At 41.4% G+C, this 26,982-nt stretch overlaps 1 protein-coding gene across 1 annotated transcript in view; it reads right to left on the bottom strand.

Annotated features, from left to right (window-relative positions):
* AGBL4 (AGBL carboxypeptidase 4) overlaps positions 1–26,982 on the bottom strand; it is a 1,459,638-nt gene that overhangs the window by 281,889 nt on the left and 1,150,767 nt on the right. Inside the window, exon 8 of the mRNA XM_075003244.1 lies at positions 15,399–15,513. Within this exon, the coding sequence (XP_074859345.1) occupies positions 15,399–15,513 (115 nt within the window). The remainder of the gene's footprint in view (positions 1–15,398; positions 15,514–26,982) is intronic.

The raw sequence follows: 26,982 nt of genomic DNA on the forward strand, positions 1-26,982 counted from the left end.
AAGCCATGAGAGGCAGCCAGGAAGCCAAAGGCCCATAGCCAGGACTGAGAATAAGAAGCCAGCAGCAACCAGGAAATGGTGCAGGCGATGGCTGGCAGGGAAGCCTGGGAGTAGGGGCTGGAGGCCAGCAAGGGAGTGTTGACCTTCCCTGGTCCAGGACCACTCAGGTCCCAGAGGCGCTGAACCAGGGAGGTTCAACCTGTAGTCACACAAGCGCGGCTGGATAACTTTCCTGCAGCAAATACTGCAACAGTTCATGTGGGAAAGTAATATTACTAATCACTAGGATATACTTTTCACTACTTCCAATACAAATAAGGAGATGAAGCCACTGTCACAATAACAGCCAGCTGTCTGTGGACAACCAACAAGGCCACTGTTACAGGAGCAGTCTGTGTCTGCCCAATGAATAGATAAAGTGCCAGCAGAAGACACCCAAAAATATGTAGCACAGTTCCTGTGATTTGCAGAGGTATTAAACCTGTGTATTGTGAATGACTTCCTCTACGCATATCTTTGCATCAGCTCCTAACAAATGCCATGAATCGTAGTCTGACATTGCAACTGTGGCTACAACGCTGGAGCTCAGTTTATTTCAATGTTTGTGAAGAGATCAACTCAACATGTTTCAGCCCTTCCACACCTGTAAAATTTCAAAACAAAAAGTTTTTGGCTACATCCACATAACCTCACATATATGCCAGTATTAAAGGACAACATTCAGCTGAACAGTACTACAGTTTGTTACACTCTTTAAGGATCTCAAAGCACTTTATAAGTGATAATAACTCTAGCTTCTCTGCTAATTTTAGCTAAGAAGGTATGCAATCATTATCCCTAAATTACAGGTGGGGAAACAGAAGCACAGCAATATTAAGCAAGTTGGCTGGAGTCATGCACTGAGTCATTGGCAGAGTCAGGAATAAAATCCCAGAGTCTAGAAATTAATCATTAATTACAGTCACAAGTACATTTTAGAAGACCTTTTTTTTTTAAAGTAGGAGGGAAGAAATGCTAATATGGAAAGGCAAAAATGAAGTTTAAATACGAAACTTCCATTCACATGTCTGGGATTCCTGAGCTGGCTGCTTATTCTAGTGGCTGTAAGGCAACAATCATGAATGGTGCTATTTAAAAGTGAAATAAATTGCCCCTATCTCTTTAAGGAGATCAGGCCTCATTTTTGGCAAAATAATAGCAGATATAAAAAGAGCCATGATTTCAACATTTCTTATTATGACTCCTCTCCCAGCTCCTCTAAAAATAAAAGGCCACTCTGTAGCTCTAGATCAATCACACTAAAAGAAGAAGGGTGCACTTACAAGAACAGAATAGTGTCTTTGACGCTAGGAAAACATTAGTCACATGCAATATTGTCACCATAACGCTATTTTCCAGCCTTTGCGACAACTGGTATTAAATTAGGTATTTTTGCACCAAAAGCAAAATAAATATGGCTTTATTTAATGCTACTAAAAGGTTCAGATTCAAGGGAGACCCTGAGGCATGCGGTTTTGTTATTAAAGCACATATGCTGACTCTATTGATTAGTGCAGTCCTCTGAGCAAGAGAATTTGTCACATCAATAGCAACTGAAAAAATACTCTGGAGCCATAATATGGTTTAAATGAGCAGTTACCACATCAATATAAAGAGCATTTTCAATGGGAACCTTTCACAAGCTGCTATTTGTTTTAAGATAAAGGACAACAACGTTTTACAAGGAAGCTTTTTTAAAGTAATGGTGAGCAAAACAGCAACCACTGAAGCTGTCTTAAGATCACTGCAGTCAAAGAGCAATAAAAGCAGCACTGGCAGGGGAGGGAGGGGGGAATCCATGCTAGAAGGAAAAGGCTATTCTACAAGCAATGTGCAGGAATAAGAGACAACGAAAATATCATCTTTCATCTCTGCCAATGCCCTTTCTATTGCAGCTACCCACAGTGAACCAGTTCTGTAAACACAGATACATTGTGGACTTTGCTCTCCATGGCTGCCAATCCCGTGGACCGCATGAGTTCTAAGAACCAAGGCCCCCAGCATCAAAATAACATGCTCATTTCCTAAATTGTTTGCGGTGGTGTTGCCAGGCCTGCTCCAAACCTGATGCATCCCCTGAGTTGAGTGGTGTTTGCTGGGAGTGTGTGATACAAAGCTGGCTTCTCTACAGCGGTTATAGTGGACCACAAGCTAAATATGAGTCAGTGTGACACTGTTGCAAAAAAAGCAAATTTGATTCTAGGATGTATTAACAAGAGTGTTGTAAGCAAGACTTGAGAAGTCCTTCTTCCGCTCAACGCTGTGATTATCAGGCCTCCGTTGGAGTATTCTGTCCAGATCTGGGCACCTCATTTTACAAAAGATGTAGACAAATTGGAGAAGGTCCAGAGAAGAGCAACAAATGTGAATAAAGGTTTAGAATACATGACCTACGAGGAAATACTGAAAGAATTCAGTTTGTTTCATCTGGAAAAGGGACAACTGAAGGGGACTTGATAGCAGCTCTCAAGTACCTAAAAGGTTGTTGCAAGGAGGAGGGAGAAAAATTCTTCTCTTTAATCTCTGATGATAGGACAAGAAGCAATGGGCTTAAATTGCAGCAAGGGAGTTTTAGGCTGGACATAACAAAAAACTTCCTAACTCTTTGGGTTGGTTGAGCACTGCAATAAATTGCCTAGGGAGGTTCAACAATCTCTGTCATGGGAGATTTTTTAAGAACACGTAAGACAAACACCTGTCAGGAATGATCTAGATGGTGTTTGGTACTGCCACGAGTGAAGGGGCCTTGACTTTATGACCTCTCATGGTTTCTTCCAGTTCTAGCATTCTGTGATTCTATCCCTGAAGAGAGGAATTGTTTGCTGCCTCATTATGGCTGCATTCTAGCTGCTTGCTCTTCCCCTTCCATTCGTTCAGTACCTACTGGCCCCAGGCCTTGCTACATCCAACTGGTGTGGGAGCTCCCTTAAAAGAGGCCGGCGTTTTGGGAACTTGCCTTGGCTGAAGTGGATAGGAGTGGAAAGAATGGAGCTGCTGTTAAAAATGGACCATCAAAGTAGCGATTTACATGGCCTATCTCCATCATCAGCCTACATATTTCTTATAACTTGGAATACTTGTAAAGATGTGTGATTTCATTAATGTAGATAGTGTCACCACTGATGCAGATCACAAGTGTTCTACACTGTCCTGTTTTGCATGACTCTTATCCATGTCCTTCCATGAATCCTCCATAAAGGATCTGCCCAATGTGCTGGAGGCCTTCCTATTGTTTGTGTCACATCTCCATGTCACTTGGATACCAATGGAGTACACATGCTGTCCATCTGTTGTCTCAATCTCACAACATGACCAGCTCATTTCCATTTCTGGTCATATGTAACTTGAACGATATCTTCAACGCAGCTTCTTGCATACAAATCACCAATATTAACGCGCTGTAACCTCCCACCATGCATCTTCCCATTGCTCTTCAGATGGTTTACAGATTTGGATTCTTCTGTAAGTGTCATATTCCACATTTTGAAGCCATACGTCATTACCAGAAGGATACTGGTTTTAAAGAGATGGGCTTCGCGGTGGCAAAATGTTTGGAATCGACAAACATGCTGCGCAGATTCTCAAAGGCAATCCAACCCAACCTCGTCCTCCTCCTGCTCGACTCCAGGGTCCAACTTGCAATGCTTGTCCAACTATTTGCATTCCAGAAGTATCTAGACACCAGACCTAAGACCGGGGCCTCAGTCTGCTAAGCACCAAGTATAGACAGCCTAAATGACTTGCTCATGGCTGCAAGACAGGACAGCGACAAAGATGAGAACTGACCCTAGGTTTTCAGAGTCCCAGTCCAGTGCCTCATCCATTGGGCTACACTGCCTCTCATAAATACTACATATATAATCAAGCTATAATTGGCATTAAAGAGATCAGAGAAAAAAATTATGCTGAATATCAGGAAAAATTCATTGACAGTAACATATATTAAAGCAAGAATATTCCATAGGTGGACTTCAGGCGAAATGCAAACATTCAGAAGCTTCTGAACAGACATTGAAATCTATTTACTTATTATTGTTAATAATTTTTATTAGTTTCTCTGCAGTCTGGATCTTGACTATCCCTTGATCAAGAAATGTGGACCTGAACAAGAGATAAAGGACTATCCCTTCATTAAAGCATGGAATAAACTCTCAAAGGATGTTACAGAAGAGCTGGTGCCTGAGTCTTTTATAACTCATTTGGACAGAACTCTGTGAAATCTATAGTGGGGAACAAGGACAAGTTTTCAGGGGGCTGGACCTCTCTAATTTTTCCACATATGATTTCTGTGATTCTGTGCAGTCAGTGTGCACCACGCACTCAGCCAAACAAACTCTGCTCAGAGTTCAGTGCCACCCACCTCCTTGTGCTTGTGAAAAAAATCCAGCTGAAGGAAAATGAGGAGCAGCATGTGCTGTAAGTTTTGCAGAAGATGAGACATTTCCCAGTATCCTGATATCTTTTGGCTAGCTGCTTATTTTATGATGACTAATAGGCAATTACTATGGTAATGCTGCAATACAACATGTGTGAGGTTTGGGAATGAGAAATTATAGGTAACTACTTTGGGCTCATTTCTATGGTAACAAAAAGTAATTGTCATTAAATACCAGTTATGCTGTGGCTGTACCTGGTAATTATAGATTTTTTTATGCCCAGAAACATAAATAAAAACCAATAAATTTATTCAAAGGTCTATGATTGTTTACTTATATACTGTTATATGGAATACACAAAGAAAAACACCTAATTAGGAAAAAAATAAACTCAGCTGAAAGCTTCATCTTGTCACTGAGACAGATGCCCTGTTTTTTTTAATTCAGTTCAACTTGTGAATTGCACATACAAGGATGAAATTAAACAAAAATCCCACAATCCTTTCTGTCCCCCACTCCCAGCAAACTAGGAGAAACATAATCAGAGATATTTAAACAAATGATCTTGTGTGTGTGATGTGAGAGTAGCTATATCGCACAGCAGGATGACTGTTAGAATTCAGCTGACACGTTCTACCCACAGTATCTTTTACCACGGGATTTTCTGATTAAAAAAATAAGTAAAAAAAGATGTCATCAATTAATATCCCCAAAAACTGAACTGTCCTTAGCTATGGTGTCTGCTCCCACAGGCTCCCAATTCTATCTGCCAGGTATATCGAACTACTATCCTTATAGAGAATAGAAGGGGTTGCCCTTGTTTAAATTAGGGTGTATGTATGTTATGACAGGGTCTGATTACATCCTGGGTTATCACAACATAGCTCCATCATACTCAAGATTCCATATAGACATTCACAGCCAGCACTGAAGTGTATGCTACCAGAGTTTCGCTGCTCCAGGACCCAAGCAAGCTAGATTACAGTCAGCTAAGGTGTGTCCACCCCAGCTGTAAATATACCCTGTGATTGCAATATAGATGTATTAGAGGTGACCCTACATTTGAGGCCAGACCTGAACTTTGCATCTCTGTTTTCTAACTTAAGTATTTGCAAGCTAGGCTTTTGGATTATTTTGATCCTACTATAGTGACAGATAATACTTTCTTCTTATATCAAGTCTTCCACCACCTGATACAAGAATGTCTTACATAAGTATTCATAACTCCAGCATCTTAACACTCTTATGTCAACATTGTACTAATTTTACAGGTGAGGAGAAGGATGCAGAAAGCTTATGTAGCATGATCAGTCAGTGCAGAAACTGGGGATTAAAACTATGAATTCCCAGTCCAGGGTTCTACCATATCGACTCATTGCCTCCTGTTGAACAGAACGTGGTGAATATGATTCCTGGTAAAGTGTTTTCAACATGGTGCAATAAAACTCAAATTTACATATAAAGAGCTGGATCTTTCAAGGGAAACTGGCCCCATTTTTTGTATGTTTTAGCCACATTTAGGCTGTGTCTACACGTGCCCCAAACTTCGAAATGGCCACGCAAATGGCCATTTCAAAGTTTACTAATGAAGCGCTGAAATGCATATTCAGCGCTTCATTAGCAAGCGGGCAGCAGCGGCACTTCAAAATTGACGCGGCTTGCCGCCGTGCGTCTAGTCCCGACGGGGCTCCTTTTCGAAGGGACCCCGCCTACTTCGAAGTCCCCTTATTCCCATCAGCTCATGGGAATAAGGGGACTTCGAAGTAGGCGGGGTCCTTTCGAAAAGGAGCCCCGTCGGGACTAGACGCACGGCGGCAAGCCGCATCAATTTCGAAGTGCCTTCGAAATGGCCATTTGCGTGGCCATTTCGAAGTTTGGGGCACGTGTAGACGTAGCCTTAATGTTTTAAAGAAGCCATATAATTTTATGCGCGTTTAGAAGTGTTTATAAATTAATGGCAATTGATTAAATTAAATGGGCTAGTCCTCCTAAAGCTTTTCTGAACTCCTCTCCCCTGGAACAATTATGTCTGGAAAGATTAATGGGCCAGCTCTTGGCTCTAAGCTGAATAATTTGCAGATCTAAGGTTACCATCCCATTTTACCTCGTTAGCAGCAGCAGTTTTCTCAGCTATTTCCTGTGCAGGTGGAAATTAAACTTGAACTATCTTTAGAATCCACAGAAAAGAGCTGGAAGTGGGCCTGGAAAGAAATGATTTGATCCTCTGCTCTCCTCCCACAAAACGAAAGCCTTCCAAACCAGTCTTTTCTGGTCAGGACAACGAATCCCTGCCCCACTTGGCTATCCAAAGCTTTTCCCAAAACACCAGTGCCTAACGGGGTACATTTTGGACAGCGTGTTCAGTATGCTAAGGAATGATGGCTTGGCACTCCTCCAAGCACTGAAGTTCTCATCGGCTTTCATAGTCATTACTATTGTACAAAAGAGGAAGAAGTACGCCTCACTGCATCCCCAGGAGATGAAAAGAGCAGGAGGAAAGAACTGAAGATTTTTACCTCCACAGAAGATTTTTTTTCCCCTGCCACACTCTCGTTCACGTTTGCCTTACCTAGGGCAGCACCTTCTCTATTTTAAAAATAGTAGTAAGTTTTGACTTCTTGTCATCCCCTATCACAGGTTTTAATGTTTTCATAGAATTCTAGGGCTGGAAGGGACCTCAGGAGGTCATTGAGTCCAGCCCTCTGCCTAAAGCAGGACCAACCCCAATTAAATTATCTCAGCCAGGGCTTTGTCAAGACAGAACTTAAAAACCTTTACGATTGAGGCTCCACTCAGTTTTGCCAGTGTGTTCTGCACTAGAGGAAGAAGGGAATGAGAGAGCACGAAACATGGTGTTCTCTGTAATGTCAGTGTTTAGGATGCACCAGTGCCATTGTTATGGTTCTATTGAGAGATGTTCTTCACAGTGGAATGGGACATTGGAAATGAGAACAGCTCGACAACAAGCCCTTTGTCTGGTTCACAGGTGCTGAATTTGAAACATATGAGCTTCTCTTCTTTTTAACAGCAAATGAAGTCCAAGCCTCCAGTGTTGGGGAGACAATAAATAAAGACCTCACAGTCAGGAGAGAAAAAAAAAAACAGTCACAAGAGCCAAATTCTATTCTTGAAGATGACACAAGCTCACTTTTTGGCTTTGGAAACAATACTATTCTGGGTTAGATATTGATTGTCCTTTATGTTTACAAAGCAGCGCTAGCTCTGATAGCTTCTAGAAACAGGAGTATAGTCATCCTGGCTCAGAAAATTTCTTGGGCCAGCCACATGGGTAGGTGCCCTGGGATCAGGCAGGATTATACCCAGGTGGCTAGGCCAAGTTGCTGCACCTTAGCATTAGTTTGAGCACAGCTAGCGTGTGTACAGATACTTCTACTGGCAGTTACACCACCAAGCTGCTGTGTTGACATACCCTTAGTAAAAACATGCTGGGCAACACAGAAGGAGACCTCACAACCACAGGTGTGGGGATAGGTGAGGAAATAAAAGGAGCTGTGGTCCCGTTCTATCTCTTCTCATGCACTGGCACATAAGGAGTGGGCCCAGCGAACTGGTAGTGGCTAGTTTGTGACTCAGGCACAATCCCTTTTGAATATTCCTTCTGGGCAGCTCCACATTTCTCTCAGGGCAGCATGCCATGCCACAGTCCAGCCCTCAGGGAGCACTGACCTCAGAGAGCTGCTGGGACAGATCCACTAAGGGTGTTTTCAGCCCCCCTGTGGAAGGTGGTATGTATGTGCAGAGCACACACTAGTCAGTTTTCTGCCCTTTCCGGTGTGTTCTTTCAAGGCCTGTTTTAGAACCCAGTGCCACGTGTGGCCAAGGGTTTTGAGAGTGGTTGAAATGTGACAGAGTCCAAGCACCCCATAGTCAGGCTCTTCCCTTCATTCCTCAGTGACATAGAATCTGGCTGGCCCAGTCCCCAGGCCAGCCTACAAGATGACCATGTGACAAAGTCACAGACATTCCAAGTGACAAAATGCTACCAAGAAAACAGTCCTGAGCTTTACGACAGGACACAGGCCTTTGAAAAACTTCAGGGCTACACAGTATTTCAAGCCACAGCCCTTCATGGAGGAACCATGCTGCAGGACCACATCAAATGAGAGAGAATACAGCAATGGGGACTGTTGCCTGTCCTTCACTGAGCTAGTTCTGTCAGCCAGAATGAATAGGGCGACACCACCTTTCAAATCATTAGCGACTAACGAGGAGCCAAACGTCCCCTGACTTTGGAAGTGTGAAGCCTGCCCCTAACAGAGGTCAGGGGAGGGAAGTGGGGAGTAATGGGGAGATGGAAATATCAGTGTGCCCTTTTCCTCCACCCTTGCATACCAGTGCAGGTCTCACAATCAAGTCATAAACGCAATCCAGGTCTGAAACATGACAGCTCTGCTTACTATAATTAACACTTAGACTTTACTTGTCTTATTTATGTCACTGTCACAGCAAATCAAGTCAAGGGAACAGTAAAGTGCCATGCAGCAGACAGAGTCGAATAGTAGCTGCTGGCTGCAGACTTACAAACCACAAAAGCCATCTTTTCTCCTGTCTTATCATTGCATCTTTAAGCTGCCCCCATAAAGAAGTTTTTTTTTTGTTTTTTTTTTTGCACTTGCCATCCTGCGGTCTGTTCTCAGGAAGACAAGGTTGACAAATTGGAAAGAGTCTAAGGTGAGGACACAGATGGAGTGGTTTTGCTGGCAGAAACACATTGCACCATTCAACTGCACAATACAGACTTTAGAACAAGTTCTTGATAAGGAAAGTTCAGGCCAAGCCCCAGGACACATGACTTTCAAATGGAGAACACAGAGTTGTATTTCCTTGGCTTGTCTATGTCCCTTGGTAGTGTCATATATTCAGTGAATGATGATGCTAACCCACAGAAAAATACTTTCCCTAGCCCTTATGTTACTGAACTTTTAGGTCCAGGAAACAGAGTTTGGTTGAAACAACATGGAGTTACATGGCACCTTACAGACTAATAGATTTATTTGGGCATAAGCTTTCATGGGTAAAACCCATTTTGTCAGATGCATGTCAGTATGCAAGTGAAATGGGTTTTTACCCACAGAAGTTCAGGCTCCAACCAAAAAATCTGTTAGTCTTTAAAGGTGCTACAAGACTCATTGTTTTTGCAGATACAGACTAATACATCTACCCCTCTGAGAGTTTGGTTGGGCATCACAAGGGAATATGTACCTGTCCACCATCTGAGCTTGATCACGCATTGCCATGAATTAATTAAGTCTCCAGATATGACCATTCATTCTGTTGTCTTTAGTTTTACCGAATTGTCCCACAATTTATCCCTATAAGGAAGAAAAGCTTAGCCTCATTGTAGAAGCTCCTGCAGAAATGGGTTTTCACACAAAATTTATTTCTGTCATGATTGTCCTGCATAGGAATCTGACAGAAAGGTTCTCTCAGTCCACATGGGAATGGACAGGTTGTCATTGTGAGCAAAAAAGCAACACTTTAAGGAACTGCTATTTTAAATATCTCAATATATGGCTTTATTCTGTGTTATTTAACTTTGGAACTTACCTGGTGAAGTAAAGTTTCATACACACACTTATAAAAAGGGTTATCCTTAAAGTTAACCCTCGTTTTCAAAAGGCTTCTACAAAGCTATCTAGTCCGTCTGTGGCAGAACCCTGCATACCCTGACGTCACAATGAGCACACTAATTCTTGTTATTAGTTCAGACATTACAGTGGAAAGAACAAGATAGGACAGCCCTTCAGTAAAATGAGTATGTGACTTTTTCACTGAAAGCTAGAAGGAAGACTCAAATTAACACTGGAGTTTTGTCCTCCCAAGAGCATTCTAATAGCAAAGGTTTGTGATGCTAGCATGCTGGCAAATCACAGCGAGTAGCCAAATGATAAATGATCCAAATTATCTATTCAGAACTTTGAGTTCCCAAACTTCATCCAGTTCTAAAAGGAATCAACTTTCCCTCACCTCTACTCCTTACTAATCCCACAGCATTTGTCTCTAAGCAATTCTGCTTGGCGTTTTGAATGAGGTCCATTTCCTGTAGCCCACTGACAAAAGCCCAATGTTCGTTTCTCAGCACTTTCTGTGTACTGCAGGAAAGGGAGAAAGCTTTGGGTAATTCCTGATGAGAAAGGTATTATAAAAAAGACAACACTTCTGACACGTTGTGAATGGGTCAGAATCTTCACCGCAAGTAATGGTGAGCAGATGCTGTTTCGCTATCTTCAAGTATAGATAGATGTGCAACACATATAAGAATATCTGTGCATGGTAATGTATTTTCTATTAAAGGTGTATGGAATAATGTTACAAGGAGATCAAGGTGTTTTTCAAATCTATTCAGCAAATACCTTGGCTTTTACTCTATGGATAGATATTAAATGGTCAAAATTCGAGCTGTGTTGTTTATCTGGACAAGTCATATGACATGTTTTGTCCCCTACTTGGTAAACTACACGCACTTCTCTCAAGAGTATTTGTCTAGGTTCCACTTAACACCCAGGTTCCACAAACATTGATATACATGCCTTTGAAGTTCTTGTCCACTAACATTTGTTCCAAGTTGCGGGGCGGGGGTAGACTGTACAAAAGCATATAAATAATATTCCCAAAACTTATTTCTGTGGCCTAAGCACAAATGTTTTATAGCTTTGATATTAAACTCACTTGCTGCCGGTTATGAACATTTCACCACTGCAAAGTCCCCACAGAGTCACAACATATTTGCTCCGCTCCCTGGAGTATGAGCAGTAGTTTGCAAATAATAGACAATTTTGGCATTACTGTTGCTGTGTTGGCTTGCAGTACTACTCTGAGAGAGTGAACACTTGGAACAAAGTAGCTGTTATCCTGGAGTGGATCATAGGTCCAGCTGGTCCAATATCCTGCTTCTAGATAGTGGTTACCACGAAAAAGTCAGCCAGCTGTTACCATACTGTTTTACATCAATCACCTGTTATTTCTAGTTCTGGCTGGCAAACAAGGAACATGTTTTGCCAAATTATTTCAGGCTTTAAAATGTGTTTTCATCTGCATTGGGCCAGACAGAAACTAATTTTATAGTTTAATGATTAATGCTTTCACCTGGGATGAGGGAGATCCAAGTTCACCTCCATGCTCTGCTCGATTCTTTCCCAACCAGGCAGAAAAGAGAAGTGAATGTGGCTCTTCCACACTGCAGAGAAGTGCCCTGATGCCTGGGCTACTGGCTATTTTATGGTTTCTGTCTGTCTCACTCTCACATATCCATTTTGAGCTGAGAAATCTCCCTGACAAAATTGTTCAGACAGGTTTCAGTTTTGATGAATCAGCATTTTTGACAAAGAAATGTTCAGTCCAAAAATTCTTTATAGTTCTATATATTTCCTAGTCTAACTTAGGCTAGTGAGGGGACTTCACTTCCCAGTACATGGCAGACATAACCCAACTTCTAACAGTGACTACTGTGTTTTATGTTTCAGAGGATACAGAAGACACATCCATAATGTGCATTGCCAATTATGCAATGCTGGAATAGTCCAGAGGGGCCAGGGGAACTCGCTGACAGAGGTAGAAGATCAATTTGCAACTCTATGTGTAAAGTTTAATTACCCAGCCTGTTACTTTAGTTTGCATCACGACAACGATGAAACCTCAGTGAGCCAGAGAAATACTGACCAGCCCCTACTTTGAGAGAGAGGTATTTAATGCAAAGGAAAGCCAAATGACTGACAACTGCCAAGCATGTCACTAAAAACTCTGCCTGCATCAGCCGTGTGGAACTTACACAGCCAATAGATCTCTGAATCATGTGTCACACATGCATGACTGCTTCCTGGAAGTGTGTGCGCATTAATCCAATCAGGTAAGATAAAAGCACAAGCTTGATTTACTTGACCTATGACAAGTAAGCATGTGAGTTGAAATTACAACTATTAGCAATTAATCCATGGAGGGGTTTTGGTTTTTTTTGATTGTTTGTTTGTTTGTTTATTTTTAATTCAGCGGATAAATTCAAGAAAATAAATCATGATCTGCTTGTGGTTTTTCCATGAGCAGGAAATAAATTGTTGTAACTTACTTGCTCAGCACGAGCAAACTACAAATCATACATATTACCTGACATTTTGTATTCTTCTGAACATAATAGGTAACATTTTGCTTATTATATTCATTTTAAGTTATTAGGTACATTAGGCCTTTTGCAAATAGAGTAAAAAATTGCAAACAGATCAGATGCTTTCTCAGCTATCTCATTAATAGTCCTCTTAGTCCAGGAGAGCTGAAAATTTTGCATAATATGAAAGGCTAAAATAAGGTGCTATCAGCTCAGCAATTATGAATGGAACTATAACATCCTTTCATAATACCTGGCATTGGCATCCCAAAGGATCCAAAAAATTATGGGCCAGATATATGTCTGTGGATCATCATGCACCTTCATAGCAGTGTATAAATGACAATTCTGTGGGAAAAGCTTCAGGGCAGGTAGTCCCTGGAGTTCTCTGTGGCTGTGTCTAAATTTGCATTGCACTTTCGAAAGAGGCATGCAAATGAGGAAATCAAAAATGCAAAGGAGGTACAGATTTACATATCTGGTGCCTCATTTGCATATGCTTTTGAAAGTAAACCCCATCTTCAAAAAGAACCTTTCTTGCCTTTTTTATTTAGGAGGAAGGGTTCTTCTGAAGATGGGGTTTACTTTCGAAAGAGCTTTATCCATATGGCTTTTCTTCTTTCGAAAGCAGTTCTTTTGAAAGAATATGCAAATAAGGCAGCAGATATGTAAATCTGAGCCTCATTTGCATTTTCAATTTCCCTCATTTGCATGCCTCTTTCGGAAGAGGAATGCAAGTGTAGACACAGCCTAAATATTTTGCCTTTGCAGATCTTAGGAGTAGCATGACCTGAACCTTGAAACCATTTCTGGACTATAAGACCAAGAAGAGGCAGGATGCACACCAGTGGCAGAGCCACCATTTCAAAGTGTCATTATAAAAGACCTGTAATCCCACCTCTCTGTCTCTGCTAACCAAATAAAGCTACTCCAAAGCAGCAGGGATCCATGGAGCATCAGTGTGGATCTAAAAAGCCAATGCCCACCCAAATCTCTCAACATACCTAATATTTACTTCACTCACATGAAATTGCCTATTCCAGTCCTTGCAGCCAGAGTTAAGGCAGCAGACAGCTGAAGGAGGACTACTGAGACGTACAGTGGAAAATAATGAACTCACTCATCAGCACCTTTTTCTGCAATATGCTGGTTCTTCCTCAGAGGTCTCCCATCCATTCACTAATGAGGCCCTATCCTGCCTAACAATTAAATACCTAATTAGATCACAGCCCAAGGTACTGTGGCTGCAGTGTGTGTTATTTAGTCCTGCATTATAAGCAAAATTGCATACAGTACATTAAATCTCTCAGGGGCTCCTCTTCCAAAGATACAAGTGATGGATGTAATTGCCCACAAACAAACCATCAGCTAATCAGCTGCTTTTCATTATTACATCCCACAGCACATTTATTTTGTAAATAAATGCATTTAAGAGCAAACAATTTTAGAGAAAACAAAAGATTCTGTGGATCTGTTTTCAACAGAGAAAGAAGAAAAGTGCTAATTCAAATATTAAAATGAAGCCAAATTAACATAAAATAGGATGATTATTCCATTCCACGTATCACTACCTATTACCGTAAAATAATAGACAGAAATCTGTGACTTTAATGGATGATCTCGGTAGCTGAAGAGAATTGTGATTGACTGAAGCATTTACATAGAGGCTGATGAACAGCATAATGAATGCATTTACAAAACACGGCTGAGGTCTAGTGAGGATTTAGCTGAACTTAATCCAGACATCCAAGGGGGCTTGTAGAGCAAATATCCTATAATAAGTCATAGGCCTAGTCCTGTATGCCTTACTCAGGCAAATCTACTACTGAACCAACTTGCTTAATGGGAAGTGAGGTCAGTGAGAGTTTTACCTGTTTTGATCCAACCATAGGCCATGTCTACACTATAGTGATTTTTTGAAAGATGATCTTCCAGAAGAGCACATCCACACACAAAAAAGCAGATCAAAAGAGAGCTCTGCTTTTTCAATAGAGCATCCATTCAGCTCCTGCTCTTTTGAAAGAACAGGCCAAGGATTGAAAAATCTGGCACCATGCGGCCTGTGTTTTTGAAAAAAGGGCATACAGAGCATTGACACGTGCCTTTTTTCGAAAGAAGCTTTTGAAAGGAGGCTCTGTTCCTGATCTGGGAGCAGAAGAGGGCTTCTGGAAGAAGAGCCACATACTTTCAATTTCAGATCAGAAAAGCATATTTTGCGTGTGGACACACCACATTTTCTTTTGAAAAATGGCCTGATTTGCCAAAAGAACTTGCTAGTGTAGATGTGGGCATAGCATTTGACCGTGTGGGTATTTCTACACAGCAGCACTATTCCCGAATAAGCTACTCCAGAAGAGGAATTTTGGAAGCGCTTATTCCAAAACAGTGCAGCAACACACAAAATGAGTTTTAAAAAAGCATTCAAAATAGGCTGTACTGTGAGTAGACGTTTTATTTTGAAATAGAGCCATTGGACACACTGGGGCTTATTTTGAAATAGGCTCTATTCCCTGTCCACACAGCCCCTATTTTGAAATACGTATTTTGAAATAGGTGCTATTCCTCATGGAACAAAGTTTACCAATTTTGAAATAAGGCATCTTGTATCTCAAAATTATTTCAAAATAGTGGTTGCATTCTGTAGACATTCGCACAGTTATTTCGAAATAGCAACTATTTCAAAGTAGCTTTGCTGTGTAGGCATATCCCCTAAGAGATGTCAGTTCACATTTAATATTTTATTTCTGAACCAAGTCCAATTATGAGGAATGAAAAAAACTCAACTGTGTCACAGTTAGTGGCAAAACAAAGCACAATGATTAGCAATACACTATGATTTGCCATTTCAATGCGACCGAAAGTACCTGTAGTTTCCTAGATACACCCCATCTGGATTAAGCATTGGAGCTATCTTGAAGACCAAATGATCTCGCAGTACTTTGGCTATGGGATGCTGGCTCACAAGGAAGTCAATTATACCTGCGAGAAACATAAGAAAAATGGTAAGATCCTCAGTGTTATAAAATTACAATTTCAACATATTATTTTAGTTTCATTCTGAAAGTCCAGCTCCGGACTCTGGGCTCCAACATTTTGCAGGCACACATCTAATGCTTTGCAAACAGCAGCAAAATAACCCTTATTAAACCCCAATGAGGGAAACCAGTGTTTCATTCCACCCCCATACTACATCTGAAGAATAAAGATGCTCAGTGAGTGTAAAGTGGTATAGCCCTAATGAAGGCAGTGACTTTGAGGAAGTTGACATAAGATGCATTTTCCTTCCCCTTGCATCTGCATAAGTTAGGAGCAACTCCCCTAATGTCAATGCGGTTACACCAGTTTAAAACCAAAGCAAGGGAGAGGAGACTCAGATCCTCAGTAAATTTCCTAAGATCACAGTCAGTAGAAGACAGCAAGAATGTAGGGTTTCTTATCTGTATCTGTCTTGTGCTACAAGAAGGGTGATATTGTAGATATCAAGGGCATGGGTACTGTTCAACAAGGTATTCCCCACAAGTGTTACCATGGCAAGACTGGAAGAGTTTTTAACATTAATCAACATGCTGTTGGCATTATTGTAAACAAACAGGTCAAGGACAAGATTCTCGCCAGGAGAATTAACATGCGTATTGAGCATATTAACCATTCTAAGGGCAGAGACAGCTTCCTGAAGCCTGTGAAAGAGACTGAAAGGAAGACAAGGGAAGCAAGGGAAAAAGGCACTTGGTTTCAACCGAAACGCCAGCTTGCTCCACCCAGAGAAGCACATTTCGTGAGAACCAATGAAAAGAGCCAGAGCTGCTGGAGCCCATTCCCTATGAATTAATGGCATAGTGTAATTTAAAGAAATAAATGTCTCACATTAGGACAAAAAAAAAATCACTTCAGTGCACCTCCTCTCCCCTAGGGTTGGCTTTGGAGGAGAGACCATTTCAATCCTACAGTTCCACCAAATGCACTAACGGGGAATGGTGGCACTAGCAACAGGGGGAGGAAGGAGGACTGTGTTGCATTTAGATTAGATTCTTCTTCCTCCTATTAGTTGACACTGAAAAAAAAAATTGCCACCAAACAAATGTGAAGGTAAATGGAGCTTTGCTGCCAACTAGAAAAATCCAGAGACAGACCATAAGTATTTTGTGTCTCCAGTAAGGTCCATCCTGTGATGCAAGGACCTTGTACTGAATTTCCCCAGAGTAAAACAAATCAGTGAGTTCTTGTAACAGGATCAAACTAAGCTGATTGGAAATTAAAGCAAATCATTACAAAAAAATGTCACTGAGAAATACTGTGAGTCTTTTAAAACTTGTCAAGACAGAACACAACAAAAATATACAGCAAGAAGTAGTTCAGTGGTGATAGGATAGCCTGAGATAATTAAGTGACTCTTAAAACTTCTGGTGTGTTATTTTTTAATGGCATGGTTAACGTCTGTACTTTGAATTCCACAGAACATATTGGCAGAGTAGTTTGGCTGAATTGTAAACTACAGCTCTTGGCAAACTTATAAATTAAAGCTGAGTCCAAAATCTCCCAAACAGCCCCCAGATTCAACCCATTTGCTAAGATCCGTTTTGCATGTTCAACAACAGTAGATCTAAACAACTGCTCCTACTATTAGTGAATTCTACATTGTGTAGCCCATGGGAGACAACACAGCATCTAGAGTCTAGGATAACTAGTCCATAATTGAGACTAAGCATCCATATTTTTGATCATCTAATGATTTTTTTTCCCTGCAGATCCTGAAGGAGGGAGACTAATACTTGGTCTATATTAGGCAGTAAGTTGATTGCAGATAAGTTGATTCTAGCTACATAATTGCCGTAGCTAGAACTGTGTATCTGCAATCAACTTACATGGCCATCTTCACGGAGGGAGGTCAATGGGACAGTTCTCCCACTGACTTCCCTTACTTTTTGCAATATTGAGGAGTACAGGGTTCAACTGCTGATCCCACATAGCTCGAGTTCGCACGTCTCTACCAGGTGCATCAAATCCAACTCTGGTAGATGGACGCTGACTGGGTCGATCTTGAGCATAGTCTAGATGTACCCTAAGGCCAGCTTTACACTAGCCCTGAGAGTTGATGTTTGATACACAATTCCAGCTCCAACAACTGTGTAGCTGGAATTGATATATCTAGGACTGACTTATCTGGCAGTGCTCACAGAGGGAAGTCGATGGCAGAAACTCTCCATTGAACTCCCTTCCTCCTGGCAATAATGAGGAGTACCAGGGTCAACTGTCAAGCCCTGATATTTCTATTTTGTGGGTCCCCACTAGGCACGCAAAAAATCAAACCCCAGAAGGTTGATCCTGACTGGGTTGATCTCCTAGTAAGCATAGACATACCCTAATGATGAATTTTGGAGCTGGATTAGCACACATGCAATTAGTTTAGCAGATGGTTCTTCAGTTACCTCCTCACAAATAAGAAAACTGAACACATCTGCTTTTCAGTAAGTGTTACCTTTTTTCCTTTACACAGTGATTAGAACATGATGAACCACGCCCCCAAAAACCTCATTTTCCAATTACAGGTTGATCCTCTCCCCTCTGGCATGATTTTTGTTAACTGGCCTGTCCACTTATCATAGGCGTGGCCAAGTTTCCTGTGGTCCCATACAGTTTGTTTACAGCCACCAGTCCTGGATCTCAGTGTTCTGGGCTGTTATTTAGCTTTAATTTACCCATCAATGTTACTAAGAGCCCAGTAAACAGAGGAAGTGTTCAGTAATACTGCTAGACAATATTGACCTCCTGTGGTTTGGCAAATTCTCTGGTTTGGCACCGGTCTGGTCTCCAGGTGCTGGACCAGAGAGTTTCAAACTGTATATACAAACACAGCACGTCTCGCTACATGCATTCTACTTCTGCGCTTGCGCTGAAGTTCTATCTAAAAGACAATATTTTAGTCACCACCATTACTAGAGGGCTTAACTATTTAAAAGTCTACTATCCTATTTCTAGCACTACTCTGGGCTAAAGGGACAAATGTTTGGGGTTCACCTTGACTATTATTTTCAGCCCAGTAATTTTGTTCTGGCTGCAAGCTCCAATATGTCAGAGTTCTGCTGTCATGGCAACCTCTGCCTCTGAGGGGGGCTGACACAAGCCTTTCTTACTTCATTTGTTATTTCATGCTGTCTCACGTGTCGATCTGGGCAAGGACAACTCACAGATTATTTAAATTTCACACAGGAAACTCCTATATTGAGGACTAGGTGGAGGGAAGTCTTCAGAGAACTGCAAACAGCTCATCTGAATGATGACAAGATCTTGCTGGCAGGAAAGCACAGAGGGGACAGTAAAGGTACATCTATACCACAGGTAAAACCCCACATCTGGCCCAATCCAGCCAGCTTGGGCTAAGCAGCTGTCTAATTGTGATGTGTTTGCCTTTAGACTGGAATCCAGGCTCTAGAGGCATGCAAGATAGGAGGGCACAAGAGCTGGGTTACAGTTAGAGCCTGACCGTCTAAACAGCAATCAGGGTGTCCCTTAGCAGCCCTGGGTGTCTAATTGTAGTTTAGAGATAGCATTTCCTCCTTTGCTGTTAGCACATCTCTTCATACAAGGTCTATAACATGCCATCCCATAAAGCCTATTCCTAAATTCATCTAATTACAATAGTTCCCCCAGCAAGGGACCCACTATGATATGCACTGCATAAACACGTAAGAACAGTCAATCATTGTAGTGAAAAAGTTTATGGTCTTTACAGAGAAGACAAAGGGTGAGGCAGAAATCAAGATGATGTGATTCACATCAGATCACGCTTCAGGTTGAAGGCAGAGCCAGGATTAGAACCTAGATTTCCTAACAGCTTGATGGTTTATCTACTTGGTCACACTGTCTTCATTTTACTGAGTTTCTATTGTGACATTTGCTCTAACCTTTCCCTATTCTAAGGCTCACAGATACCAGAGTTGGAGTATATGCATTAGATTTTGATCTGTGAAGGAAGGTTCTCTCTCCTTTTGTGTGTCATATGATAAAAATTAAAACATTTCAAAAGCCTTCTGAAGACTAACACTGAAGTAAAAAAACAGTTCCAAGAAACATAAGAGCAAAACACAAATGGAAAATGCATGTTTATGCATGCACACCCCAAGGGAAAATTGTCAACAATCACAACTAATCACTAGAATCAACACACAGCTTTTCTTTTAGAGAAACTTAATGATTCAAGGATATTTAACATTAAAAAATAGATGGTGAATTATTTAAAAATATCATCTCACAGAACTTGGTTCTTGTTTTAATAAATCAACACAAATTGAATTTTACAATTCCAATGATCAGCAAGAGACAGATCAGTGTATCTCATTAAGCCAAGGTTAAGAATTTGGCAGCAGCCAAAATCCATTTAATATCACTTACTTCAAGGCAGACACAGTGATACAACAGATGCCCTAATTTATTTGTTGATCCTTCTCTTAAAACAACAGTGTGGTGGTAAACAGGAAGGGTAATGATGCCAGTCACCCTTGTTAGTGGCTAATAATTGCTTAATTTGTCCACTAATTGACCTATGTTACTGTTGAGGCGTTGGATCATGTTGCAGGGCATGAAGTAAACAAGGCCACTGGAATGTTACCTTAGAGAGTGACTTCTGGAAATGAATCTACTTATCGCAATAAATTTTTTCTTCACAGATGAGCAGATTAATTGGTCTGCCAATTAGTCTGCTATTAAAGAAAAAAGTGCTGCCCATACAGTGGCTGGATTTTGGAACCATAGCTGCAGTCTGGGTCAAATGAAGTGATCCGGTTTGAATCAGTCAAATCAAACAAGAAATAAGACAAGCATTATTGTTATTTTTTTAAAAGAAATTATGTCTCTGTGACTAAAGACCATGGAAATTCTTGATGAACTCGCTACTGTCCTTTTGAAGACTTCAGAATAAAATGATGAAAAAGATGGATGAGCCCAGTCACAGAAATTAAAATGTGGAAAATATTCCCCAGTAGAAGCAAAGAAGTATGAAAACATGACCTTTGTATTCCAGAAATCATTAACACAATTATTGTAAGTAATATGCAGTTAAAGATACTGTCTGTATGCTGAACAGCTCAATCTAGTTTCAGATATAACAGATGGAGTTGCTGATCCAAAGTCCAGGGAATTCCTTCTACTAGCCCTGCTAGGTATTTGGTATTGGCTCCAAATTAAAAAAAAAAAAAAAAAACGGGGCTACAGAAATGAACGAAAAGGGACAACAGTACAATTGCACTTGGTTTGACAAGTGTACAATATTTTGATGGTTCCATGAATTTATGAGTTTTTGCCTGATCCAGCATTCTGAATCTATCTGCACTTGAGACTTTAATAATAAAGACCTCCGTCCAATTAAATCAGAGTGTTATTTCTTCATCTTTACTCTTCATCCACTTGCTGTCCTCAAGAGTGCCAAGCACTGTCTACCTTCTTTGCTTGGCTTCTGCAGCTCAGAAGCTTATTGGCCTTCTTTGATGGCTGCTTCTTTACCATCTGTTATTTGCTCCCGACTCTCCTTTCACCAAACATCTGTAGATGTCCCTCAAAGTCACTTCCCTCTCCTCCACCATGCATTCCATCATGGCTGATAAAGTCAGCTGTCCTCATGTAGATGAATCCCAAATTAACCTCTTTACCTCTGACATCATTCTCTCCATCTAATATTTCTGGCTGCTTCTTGGATTGCCCTCTACTACTGCACACTAAGCTCGATAAAGCTGTATTTTGCATCCTCTTCCTCATGTCTTTTCGTTGTCTGCATCAATGTGTCAATATTTGTGTAACTGTATAACTCTACAATGTTCACTCCTATTACTGAAAACCTAATAACTGTAGATTCTAATACAATATGACATTTTATAAGACAAACATCTCCTGGACGGTCTTGTACATGTCAGGAAAGTAAGAGTTCATATTTTGGGAGCCATTTGCTAACAACAGAAATAGACATGGTCAGAAAAAAAAAATTGTCCTGCTATAAACTGTACTGCATCTTGTAGTGAGAAGTGAGTATTTTGTAATTGGGGATTAACCAAAATGATATAAGTGGCATTGTAAAATAATACTAAAAAATTAAAAACAGACATATTATGTATATATTTCATTCAGTTACAAGCAACATGTAGCTGTACAGCAGGAAGCAGTTTTCCTATTAGAAGACGGTGAAGAAGCAGTGCATGAGGTCAGTACTTGCAGATTTGATCAAAAGGGAGCAGTATTCATTTTACTTTGAATTTAGTGCTGGAAAAGTACAGTAAGCTGTCAATTTAATGGACCCCGATTTAACAGATTTGGAAGTAATGGATGCTGTCTGCCAGACCCCCCACCCCAGCTCCAATAAAAGCTGGTGACTCACCAGAGCTACCACCCCTGAGGGCTGGAGGACCCACCAGGGCAGCCAGAATGGCTGGGGCAGATGCCGCAGCTGGGGCCAGAGGAGCTCCCTAGTGCCCCTTCTAGCCAGTCTCTATAACAGAACAGAAAGATCCAAATAAAGCAGCACACACTCTGGACAAGGTCACAGTACATGCTAGTGTGTTTTGTGACATTTCCATCCCAATTTGACAGGATCATTGCCTTCCACCTGGATAAATTTGAGATGATGATGAATGTTATTATTTGCATTATAACACAGCCTGGTAGCCTCAAAGGAGAGCCATTTTGCTAGGCGTTGCACAATACAAATAGAAAAAAAAAGTGTTGTTATCCCAGTTTTACAAATGGAAATTGAGCCCCAAGAGAGTGAGTGATTCGTTCAAGGTCACAGAGAAAGCCCTTAATCAAATTGGGAATAGAAATCAGATCTCTCCAGTCCCAGAATAGTGCTTTTTATCAAAAGACCATCCTTCCAGATAAACTTTTAAATGTATGCTTGGGTAGAGGAACAAGTTCTCCAGACCGTTGAGACCCACTCATCATTTATCTCATTTGAGGTGAGTCTTGTAAGCCTGGAAGGTTCGTTTCACATAAGCCTCTGCAATTTGGTACTTCTCTTTTGCATTTTCTTCCAAACTGACTGAAACCAATTTGGTGTGGAAATCAGGCTGAAAGCTTCTACTGAAAATATTGCTATTTCTTCCTCCTGGCTAGGTTGCATTTGTTTCAAGTGTTGCCTCTTTCCTGTATGTTTCCAATTCCAGTCTCAAATGTAACCAAGAAAAGCAGAGTTGTGTAGATTTGTTTTTGTTTCTTTTTTTTCCCCTTCAATATTGACCTAGCTTTTCTGGATGTTGGAGGAGATGCAGGTTGGATTTGATTAGAATTTTGGCCAAAAGGATCTTATCTGAAACTTCACAGCTATTCCTAAGAGTGTATCGCTTGTTGAGAATGCAATCTATATAATCAAGAAGAGATGTATGGTTAGTTCAGCAGTACCATAAAAGCACAGAGTCTGTCCCAGGTCTCCAGATGTTGCCTGGGAAGTATAACTCTTTCTCACATCTCCTACTGCGTCCCACCGCCAAGCCGTCACACAAAAATAAAACCAAATAACACCTCTACTACCTCAGTGCACCTCTGGCTAAGGGGACTTGAATTTGCCCCTTCCCCTCCCCACAATGGTAGGAGGAATAATGCAGGTCTTTCCTCATCTATTAAGGTTTTAGCAAGCTCACTAAACCCTGTAATGAGTGAAGTAAGCACAAGTGAAAATGGTTAATTATGTTGGGGCTCTAGAGAAATTTAATTGTAATATTTAAATCTACTCATGCCTAGTAGGGCTCACGTTCTTAGTTCCCTGCCCAGTTTGTGTAACTGGGCCTGGCGTGAGGTAAACTGTGGCACAGATTGGAGGGTGTAACTAATTGCTGGAACAGTTTACTAAAGGAGGCAGCAAACCTGCTGGAGTGTAAAGACTAGCGTGTATCGGCCTGTTGCATGTCAGCTATCCATGTTGTCCCTGCTGGTGTGCACTGAAAGTTACAGCCACCTCACGCTGTGTTTACTCTCTGAACTCCTCACATTCTCACTCTTCCCAGAGCTGGACTGGCTCATCCTTACGGTGCTGATTGATCAAATGTGTCAGACTCCCACAATGAAGACAGACCATGCCTTCAAGTGGCACAAACACAATGAAGCCAGACTGCCCAGTCTGATGCTTCGGGGAAACTTTACAGCCCAAAGAAATCCCCCCATACAGGGCTAGTGCTCTTACCACAGCTCACCAAGTCTCTAGCCAGCTGCTCAGAGACAATGAGTGTCACACCCAACGTTGAGAGGGCAGTACGAGCTGAAAAACACCCTGCACAACGATCCCCTCCACATCAGCCACTCAACACAACTGAGCATAGCAAAAGCACAACCGCTGCACTCGTGCAGGAGGCATCTTCACATTTGGAAACCCAATCATCTTTCTCATAGCTAGAATGTGCTGCTTCGCTGGGCCAGATTGGAGGCAAAAATCCTCAAACCATGGTAAGGGGCTTGACCCTCAGAATCCACAATCAGAGGTCTCTGCCATCATCCTTCCTGCATGGCAGCCCAGAGGACAGACAAATACAACGTGGAAATTAAACCTACCACAACCACAAAACTAAGCAAGCATAATAAAGGAAAAACCCATTTCTGCAACAGAAATATGGAGAGAACAGCAAAGCACAGTCACTCTCATCTTCACTTGTACAATCAGCTGAGGGAGAATATGACCATATAGCGTAATGGTTAGTGTTTGCTGCAGGACTGGGGAACCCCAAGATCCCGTCCATTTTTTCTACTGATTTATTTATCCCATCATTCTAATGCCTTCACAAACAACTGAGAGCACCACAAAAGTGCCCTGTGGGTTTTTTTGCGTGTGGCCATTTTAAAACGGAACCATTTTAATCAGCTCACACAAGGCGATTACTTTCTCAGCTTTCTGGAGTCGGCTGAGATAGCCTGATTGATTGGGAGAATACTGAGCTAATTACACCATATTTGTTATTTTAGTTACCCACACCTCCATTGGTGTCCTCTGCATCTCCAGGGCACACTTCCAGACAGAATTAAAGGCCAAGGAAATCCCAAAAAATGAGATAAAAAGAAATATTCGGGGAGAAAATGACTGAATTCCATTATCATAGATGAAACATTTAAGGCTCCAATATAAAATGCAAAGAGTTTATGTAATGTTACTCTAAGAATATGTTCACTGAATTGAATTAGTAATTTTCCTCTTTTAAGATATGCTTTGCCTTTGTAGCTACTCTTGTTTTCCTATATAGTGAAATAAATAGGAAAATGGCCAGTCTCCTAGGAAGCACGCTCGCTAACTGTATTGCCAGCCCAATGCAACACTATTAGCATTGCAAACGATGCATCAGATATACAGGCTGTGTGCAAAGGAATGGATAATGACCTGCAACAAATGATGGGGACTCATGAGTGGCGGAGACTGAGGATATTGGTAGTCACTGGGTTAAATTAAGCACAGTGCGTGACACTTCCATTGGTGCACATTTTCATCATTTCCCAAAACAGATGGTAGAGGGTTTTTTTTTTAAATACATACATTCTGTAAGTTATAAAACTGCACCAGAAACACAATGTACATTGATTTCCTCACTGTGCTGTGACTTCCAGAGTCTTCAGGGCACATGGACCTCATCCTAAGAGTGGCAAATCCATTCAATTCCTATTCATTCCCAGTGTGCCCTGAAAGGTGCATATTCTCAGGATCTACTGGAGTGGTCTGGGGTCACTAAGCAAACACGTCGGTTACACTGCACCAGTGATGGCTAGGTAGAACCCCTCACTGATCTGAATGGAGGCTGATGGATGTATACTGAATGGAGTATGATACAGCCAGTTAATCTTCACTTCTCATGAATAGACCAGCTTTGAGAAGCCTGCACCCCAGGGCTATGTCTCTACAGCAGCATTATTTTAGAATAAGCTATTTCAGAAGAGATTTTCTAAATAGCTTATTTCAAAATAGCGCGTCTACACTCAAAGTGTGTATCGAAATAGTGCTCAGCTGTTTCAGAATAGAGCGTCCACACACAATAGAGCCTATTTTGCATTAGAGCCCCCGGAAGCACAATAGCTAATTTCAAAATAGCCCCTATTCATTGTCTACACACTGCTATTCCAAAAGATGTATTTTGGAATAGGTGCTATTCCTCATAGAATGAGGTCTACAGAGTTTGAAATAAAAGCCATCTGCTATTTTGAAATTACTTCAAAATAGCAGTTTTGCTGCATAGCTGCTCACAACTTTATTTCAGAATAGCAGTCATTATTCCAAAATATCTTTGCTGTGTAGACACACACTCACATTCCTGGCTTAGGTACAGAGAAGGACTTCATCCATAAGGCGCCAATCCAGATCCAGAACTTCCTTCAACACACCAAAGTTCACAGCATTCTGGACTTGTTTAGGCCCAGCTCTCTTTGAAGCACTCAAAGGAAAGCGATGCCCATGGGTGGAGTTAGGTCAGCTTCAGAAGGATAATATGTACAAACAGTAGTCAACTTCCAGTTTATTGTCATGAGCCATGGCTCCTTCTCACAGAAGCAGCAGATCTGCTTTTGTGGATCTGAAATGCCCATGATCAGTCCTGAACACACAGAGTCATTACCTGAGTTACTTCTGACAAATGGCAAGACAGGGAAATACAGCAATATCCTGTAAGTAAAACAGTTGTTCCCAGGAGCTTGACTTCAAGTCAGGATGCCAGAGCCCTGCCCACTGTACTTACTCGTCGGAACTTGCCTAGGTCTCAGTTTTTCAAAGGTTGCCCAACTTGAGATGGCTAAGGACAGAATTTCAAAAGAGCTCAGCTTCTATTTCAGATACCAAAAGCAAGTGGCTGGATTTTCAGAAGAACGCTGCAGACTGGGTCCTTTGTTAGACGCCTACATGGGAGCTGGGTCCTTTAAAAATCTCTTCCAGAAGGGACCTATTTTTCAGAGAGTGGGTGTTCAGCACTTTCTGAAAATCAAATTGTCTCAAGCTGAAAAACCAAAAAAATGGGGCATCCAAAAACCCCTAGTTATTCTTGAAAATCCTGGCCCAAGTGCTCTCAGCTGCCACTGATATCCTACTTCTGTAGGAAGCCAATGGGCATTGAGGGTGCTCGGCATATTGCAGAGGTACCTTGCAACTACCAGAATCAGGCCCCACATGAGTCTAATGGACCAACTGGGGGTCATTTGCTGATGCTTTGAACAACACAAAAGAAAGTTGGCTTGGAGGAAGAGCGTGCTCTTTTCTACTTGGAAGCACTCCAGTTTGCTTTATTGTAAGCTGCACCAGGGACTGCCTCAAAAATAAAGCCAGGAAACAGAGCGCAAGAGGCAGTGAAATAGGACCATGAGAACTGCTTTGCAGGAAAAGACTGCAGACCTCTGCTTGTGTTTTTATCTGATGTGGTTTGAATAAAATAGTCCCCTGACATCTCCTAGGGTTCACTCTGATGTTCTGGTAATCATTTAACTGCTGCAGATCCCCAGAAACCTGGTGGT

The sequence above is a fragment of the Carettochelys insculpta genome, chromosome 9, assembly GCF_033958435.1.
Source record: "Carettochelys insculpta isolate YL-2023 chromosome 9, ASM3395843v1, whole genome shotgun sequence".
Lineage (NCBI taxonomy): Eukaryota > Metazoa > Chordata > Testudines > Carettochelyidae > Carettochelys > Carettochelys insculpta.